Here is a 7,500-nt window from a genome sequence, read left to right as displayed (position 1 = left end):
CCACACACACACACACACAGAGACACACACACACACACAGACACACACACCTCAACATAAAAAACACAAACGCTGCTGTAACCCAGTCTAATGCATCTCCAGCAAAAAGACAAGCTGAGAGCTTCCATATAGTGACACACAAACACACACACACACACACACACACACACACACAGAGGCTAGTTCATGACGACTTCTGAGAGCTTCCATACAGGCTGTTGACACAGACACAGACACAGACACAGACACAGACACACACACCTCAACATAAAAAACACAAACGCTGCTGTAACCCAGTCTAATGCATCTCCAGCAAAAAGACAAGCTGAGAGCTTCCATATAGTGACACACACACACACACACACACACACACACACACACACGTTTAGCCGAGCCTATGCACTCGGCAGATGCGTGGTCTGGATCGGACCTGCCAGCCAAAATGAAAGAAAAACTTTTCCAGCACGACTTCACCAACCAGATCACCAGAGGGTACCGGTTAGTCAGGGCCGGCCGGCCCGCGGCACATGTGATGTAGGCGGTTGCCTAGGGGGCAAAATGCCAGAGGGGTGGCGCAGAAGTGATGGCTTTTTGGAAGCGCACCATCTCACGGCTCAAGCTGAAAAGGTGTAGGCTATGCAATGGGTTTCACCCTCATAAACAAGGAAGCGTCTCACACCCGTCAAACCAGCCCTGCGAAGGCATGAGCCCAACGTGCACGACTTCACACACACACACACACACCACACACACACACACACACACCAGCACACACACACACACACACACACCACACACCACACACACACACCACACACCACAACACACACACACACACACACACACACACACACACACACACGTTATACCAGCCCTGAGAGGCATGGAGCCCAACGTGCACGACTTCACACACACACACTCACACACACACTTACACACCCGTCATACCAGCCCTGCGAGGCATGAGCCCAATGTGTCCCCAGTCAACCCATAAAGGGTCAGGGCTACGGGATAAACCAGTCAACCCATAAAGGCAGATAAACGGGTCTATGGGAGCGGCACAACTTCACACTCAGAACCAGAGCTGGTTAGTTTACTTCCAGCTGCTTTAAACCAATCAGTGCTTCTTACAACAAGCCCCTCAGTTCATGCCCCCCCAACCTGCTTGAAACAGCATCTAACAGCATCACTGCACTGAAACAGCATCTAACAGCATCTAACCCACTGCACTGAAACAGCATCTAACCCACTGCACTGAAACAGCATCTAACAGCATCGAACTCACTGCACTGAAACAGCATCTAACAGCATCTAACCCACTGCACTGAAACAGCATCTAACAGCATCTAACCCACTGCACTGAAACAGCATCACTGCACTGAAACAGCATCTAACCCACTGCACTGAAACAGCATCTAACAGCATCACTGCACTGAAACAGCATCACTGCACTGAAACAGCATCGAACCCACTGCACTGAAACAGCATCGAACCCACTGCACTGAAACAGCATCTAACAGCATCTAACAGCATCACTGCACTGAAACAGCATCTAACAGCATCTAACAGCATCACTGCACTGAAACAGCATCTAACCCACTGCACTGAAACAGCATCTAACAGCATCTAACCCACTGCACTGAAACCGCATCTAACAGCATCTCACCCACTGCACTGAAACAGCATCTAACAGCATCTAACCCACTGCACTGAAACAGCATCTCACAGCATCTAACAGCATCTCACAGCATCTAACCCACTGCACTGAAACAGCATCTAACCCACTGCACTGAAACAGCATCTAACCCACTGCACTGAAACAGCATCTAACCCACTGCACTGAAACAGCATCTAACCCACTGCACTGAAACAGCATCTAATCCACTGCACTGAAACAGCATCTAACAGCATCTAATCCACAGCACTGAAACAGCATCTAACAGCATCTCACCCACTGCACTGAAACAGCATCTAACCCACTGCACTGAAACAGCATCTCACAGCATCTAACCCACTGCACTGAAACAGCATCTCACAGCATCTAACAGCATCTAACCCACTGCACTGAAACAGCATCTAACAGCATCTCACCCACTGCACTGAAACAGCATCTAACAGCATCTAACCCACTGCACTGAAACAGCATCTCACAGCATCTAACAGCATCTAACCCACTGCACTGAAACAGCATCTAACAGCATCTCACCCACTGCACTGAAACAGCATCTAACCCACTGCACTGAAACCCAAAGGGCGCTGTGTTTGTCTAGTGTGCGTGAGTGTGAGTGTGTGTGTGAGTGTGAGTGTGTGTGTTTGTCTAGGATACCTGCCTAAGCCAACCGCCAGTGCAAGCCTTACACAGCGAGTTAATTTCATCTCCATAGAGTCTGCCACACACACACGTGCGCAGTCAAAGTTCATTTCATCTCCATAGAGTCTGCCACACACACACACACACACACACACACACACACACACGTGCGCAGTCAAAGTTCATTTCATCTCCATAGAGTCTGCCACACACACACACACACACACACACACACACACACACACACACACACACACACACACACGCAGTTAAATCTCCATAGTGCCTCAGCTCACTTTGGCACTTTCTGGGACCTCCCTGTCCAGTCCTCACAGAGCAGCACTGCACACAATTAAAAAAAATAAACATACATTGATGCTTAACTTCACCCCCCCCTCACACACACACACAAACTGCTTAACTTCCGTCTACACTCCAGCCAGTGTAGTGTATCAGTGGTGTAGTTGAGGCTGCTAATACTGAGTGTGTGTGTGTGTGTGTGTGTGTGTGTGTGGAGGCTGCGCTGTAATCAGTAATGTAGTTGAGGCTGCTAATACTGAGTGTGTGTATGTGTGTGTGAGTGAGGCTGCTAATACTGAGTGTGTGTATATGTGTGTGTGAGTGAGGCTGCTAATACTGAGTGTGTGTGTGTGTGTGAGGCTGCTAATACTGAGTGTGTGTGTGTGTGTGTGTGTGTGGGTGAGGCTGATAATACTGAGAGATAAATGATTTAGACCGGCCCCTGAGGGTCAAAGACCTGTCGGTGACGAGCAGAGAGCGCACACACACACACACACACACACACGAGCAGAGAGCACACACACACACACACACACACACGGTGACGAACAGAGCACACATGTCCTTGGCCACGGCGACACCTGCCAGTCTGCGATACGGGACGTCTGATTGGCTGGCCACTGAACCGTACTCTCAGCCCTCACTGAGACCAGGAGGAGCCGTAGAGATTCAACAACGCTTAATAAGGAGCAGACCTGGAATGCATGAAAGCTTTGGGTGTAGAGGCTGTGTGTGTGTGTGTGTGTGTGTTTGAGTGTGTGTGAGTGGCCCTGCATCTGGAGTGTGAACTAGGAATGGAGTCAGTGTTGGACACTTGGGTGAATCTAAGGGCGTGTGTGTGTGTGTGTGTGTGTGTGTGTGTGTGTGTGTGTGTGTGTGTGTGTGTGTGTGTGCCTGCATCTGGAGTGTGAACTAGGAATGGAGTCAGTGTTGGACACTTGGGTGAATCTAAGGGCGTGTGTGTGTGTGTGTGTGTGTGTGGGCCTGCATCTGGAGTGTGAACTAGGAATGGAGTCAGTGTTGGACACTTGTGTGCGCGTGTGTGTGTGTGTGTGTGTGAGAGAGTGTGTGTGTACCAGCACCAGAAGAGCACAGGTTTCGCCAGCAGTGGTTGCCTCAGTCACTCGTCTGTCATCTGTCAGTTACCTGGGCTAAAGGTGAAGATGACTTCATTCGACTTCATGTGTGTGTTTGTTTGAGTGTGTGTGTGTGTGTGTGTGTGTGTGTGTGTGTGTGAGAGAGTGTCTGTCATCTGTCAGTCACCTGGGCTAAAGGTGAGGATGACTTCATGGAACAACTAGCTAGACATGATGAAATCCCCTCAGGCACGGATGCCAAAGACAGCACGCTTCTGCCAATCACTTTGGAATAGTTGAGGCTAATTACAGGGGGTACACACACACACACACACACACACACTACACCGTTCTACCAAACCGAGCCAGACAAGTTTGTAAACTAGAATAACCTGAAATAATCTGATCTACCACCCCACCCTTGGCATGATTTACCACCCATAACAATAGTTTGACAGTTACTTTTTTTCTGACAGCTGAGCATTCTTGGCATACTCACCGAGAACACCGCGTTCTGGAGCCCGAAGGGTATCGGCGTGAGTCTCGCTAAGGCCACGATTTTAAGTCCGCTGCCCCCCTCCACGACCCTGATGACGGCGCTGAGTTGCTCGTTGCCCCCGACCTTGTTGCGGACCCAGTCTGTCAGTAGGCGCTTACACACCATATGCGAAACAAATGTTCCGATGAGAACCCCGACCATGACCAGACCCATGCCCAGGACGAACCCGTACAGGTAGCCCGCCGCCACGTTCAGGACGATGTACCCCCAGCCGCAGGGGAAAGACACGGTGATCAGTCCGACTATGAAAAGGAGTGCTCCGACCAGGCTGTCCAAACTTTCGACCCAGAGCAACAGGTCTTTGAGGTACTGGCGGACGAGGGCCACGGACGAGAAGCACACGGCGGTCAGGATGCATGCCAGCACCGCGCTCTTGAAGCAACAGGTGGTGATACAGCACGGATGCCTGAAGACCGCTGCCGCATAGAGCGACCCGGTGTCGCTGACGCCTTCCAGAGCTACCTCGGGCTTCCCCGATGCGCCCCGCTCGTCAAACGCGTTGCATATGAGGATGTCTATTTTATCGCAGTCTATCGCCTCCGGCGTGGTCCTCTGTATCCACCGGCTGAGCTGAATCTGCCCTTTTCCCGCTGCATGTTTCACGGATTTCACCAAGAACTGCAGGGTCGTTGGTCCGGGGCTCCACATGTTTGCCCCTCTCGGACACGGCCTGACGTCTTGGGAGAGATGCGCGCAGATGCCGTGGGGGGTCCTGTTGTCAACTTGATGTTAGCCCCCTTGGAAAGAGATAACTTCGGAGGGAGGCGCCGTTGTCACGGTTGAATATACAAATCAATTCACTGAAATCAGTGAAGATACATCGACGCCGTAAGAGAAAATATATTGCGTCCGATATGACAAAAGTGATATAATTAAAAAAAATGCTAACCGTTACTAGATGACATAACAGGAGAGTCCCAACATAGTAGCATTTATCTCGGGAATACCGTTTTAGGCGTACACCAAATCAAAGACGCGTATTCCGAGTGTTCTTGCTGCATCTCGGTGACAAACGCCATACTCACAGCTAAGATAGTTAGCTGGCTATTATATACCGCGATGACGGACAACGTCGTCCAATTTGAACACACAAGCACAGTGCGTGGGTATTTGTTTGACTATCTGCAATCTGCTTACAGACTGAGATGACACGTCACATGTCTGTGCAAAGCAAATGAGCGAAAATCAAATCAGCGGACGACTCCAACTTTTACGACTCTATGATTACCATAAATCAGGGTACTGTTATCGTCACTCCACAGTCCGTTTTCAAAGTCGTACCATCCATTTCAGCGTGTCAGTATCCCATAACACTGTTTGCAGCTTCTTTCACGAAGACACACAATCACAGGTATTCTGTAGTCTAGTGATGAGCTCCCTTTCCCAGCTGAGCACTAATTCTCGGTTTGCCCACAACAGTAAACGATGTTGACGCTAACGTTATTCATACTCTGTTTGTTTCCCACAATGCCAAGTAGTCTTGACACGTGATCCACGTCGCAATACATGTGATCGCGAACATCGCGAGGTCTGCGAAGCGAGAACCTCAGAGCTCAAAACAAGGCAGGAGAGCGCAGCCTGGCAGGAAATACTGGAAATACCTGGGAATCATTTACATTTACATTTAGTCATTTAGCAGAAGCTTTTGTCCAAAGCGACGTACAAGGGAGAGAACGGTCAAGCTAAGAGCAATACAAAACGTGGTGTAACAATAAATACTACTTTACATAAGAATTAGAAAAACGACCTAGAAAGGGAAAAGAAGTGCAGGAATGTAACTGCTGAAGTGCAAGTTAAGCGCTAGTCAAGGTGCCAGTTAGGAAGGGAGGTGCTCTCTGAAGAGTTGGGTCTTCAAAAGCTTCTTGAAGGGAGAGAAGACAGGAGAGCGCAGCCTGGCAGGAAATACTGGAAATACTGGGAATGTTTATAGTCCAGGCAAAGTAGCGTTTTACGACAGACTAATTGTAAAATATTTTTTTTCAGCATAGATAATTTCTATGAGGTGTCCAGAACAACATACTAAAAGTCCTAAGAAATCCTAGTTGAGGAAATATGTTTAATTCTCATCAATCTGAGATGTGTGCTAATAATGCATGTATACTTTTACTATGTAAAGTTTTATTGTGGTAGGAGTAAAGGAAAAAATTAAGCCTTGTATATTTTGTGTATTTTGGGCATATTCGATTTGTGTATAGCTCATTTGCATATTAAAATGAATTTACAAAGAAACTTGTAATACCAAATGTTTTACTTTTCATGGGTACTTTCATTGTGTAAAGTTTTATTTTGATAGGAGTAAAGGAAGAAATTACATTTTTTTTTTAGGTGTATTTTATTAGCACACATCTCAGATTAAACATATTTCCTCAACTAGGATTTCTTAGGACTTTTAGTATGTTGTTCTGGACACCTCATAGAAATGATCTATGCTGAAAAAAATTATTTTACAATTAATTCTATTTTTGGCTCCAAAATGGGTTACTTTGCCTGGCCTATTAAAGCTGTTCGGCAGGACCTCAAGCCCTGGGCTCAACCATTGTAGACTAACACAATCTAATTTCAAAACATTAGAAAGGTGGTGAACTTCTGTGACGTGTTTTTAAGACTCCACACTGACTTATGAAAGCCGTGCTACGATGCTCAGATGACAGGCCAAATAATAATGATAATAAAAATATCGTTGTTGTTGTCATACAAATAAAAAAAAGCTATTTTTACTAACATTTATTTCAGACTATTTTGGGTCTTACCAACATGGACAGACATGAACCCAGTTTCAACCAACTTTCATTTTGAACATCGCGCCCTTCATTAGTGCACTAACCCGTGGCCCAGCCTACTCAGGACAGATGGAGGCGTCTGTGTATCAAAGGCCATGGTTGCATCATAGCGTCGCCGTGTTTTTCACTCTGCCATACATGAGGCAAGTCTGCTTTGATAACAGTAGGCTATCTAATCACGGCAGCAAGTGTAACATTATGTACCGTAACAAATGTTCAAGATGCACTATTTGGGTGGATTTGCTCTTTTACTGATTGTTTTCCCTTTTCAATGGACTTGGACTCAGATAACGCTTCTCGTTATTTTGTTTTGAAAGTTGTTGTGAAATCTCTCAGTCAAGATAGGAGCACGTTTTTGAGTCATAAGCGAAACGCTGTAATCGGTGCTGGAGAATCCCTTGACGTATTCCAGCGCCGATAAATGGGTGTGTGCAAAGATGCTAAAACCTAAAGGTCACACAAGAAAAAGATAAA

General features: G+C 47.1%; 1 protein-coding gene across 1 annotated transcript in view; it reads right to left on the bottom strand.

Moving 5' to 3' along the window:
* Positions 1-5,747, bottom strand: part of tmem64 (transmembrane protein 64) — a 17,674-nt gene extending 11,927 nt beyond the window's left edge. The window contains exon 1 of the mRNA XM_012829679.3: positions 4,187-5,747. Coding sequence (XP_012685133.2) covers positions 4,187-4,894 — 708 coding nt within the window. The 5' untranslated portion in view covers positions 4,895-5,747. The remainder of the gene's footprint in view (positions 1-4,186) is intronic.
* Between the last annotated feature and the right edge of the window lie 1,753 nt (positions 5,748-7,500).

Source organism: Clupea harengus, chromosome 19 (assembly GCF_900700415.2).
Source record: "Clupea harengus chromosome 19, Ch_v2.0.2, whole genome shotgun sequence".
NCBI classification, from domain to species: domain Eukaryota; kingdom Metazoa; phylum Chordata; class Actinopteri; order Clupeiformes; family Clupeidae; genus Clupea; species Clupea harengus.
The sequence above is the reverse complement of the archived record's forward strand: the minus strand, read 5'-3'. Positions and strand labels throughout refer to the sequence as shown.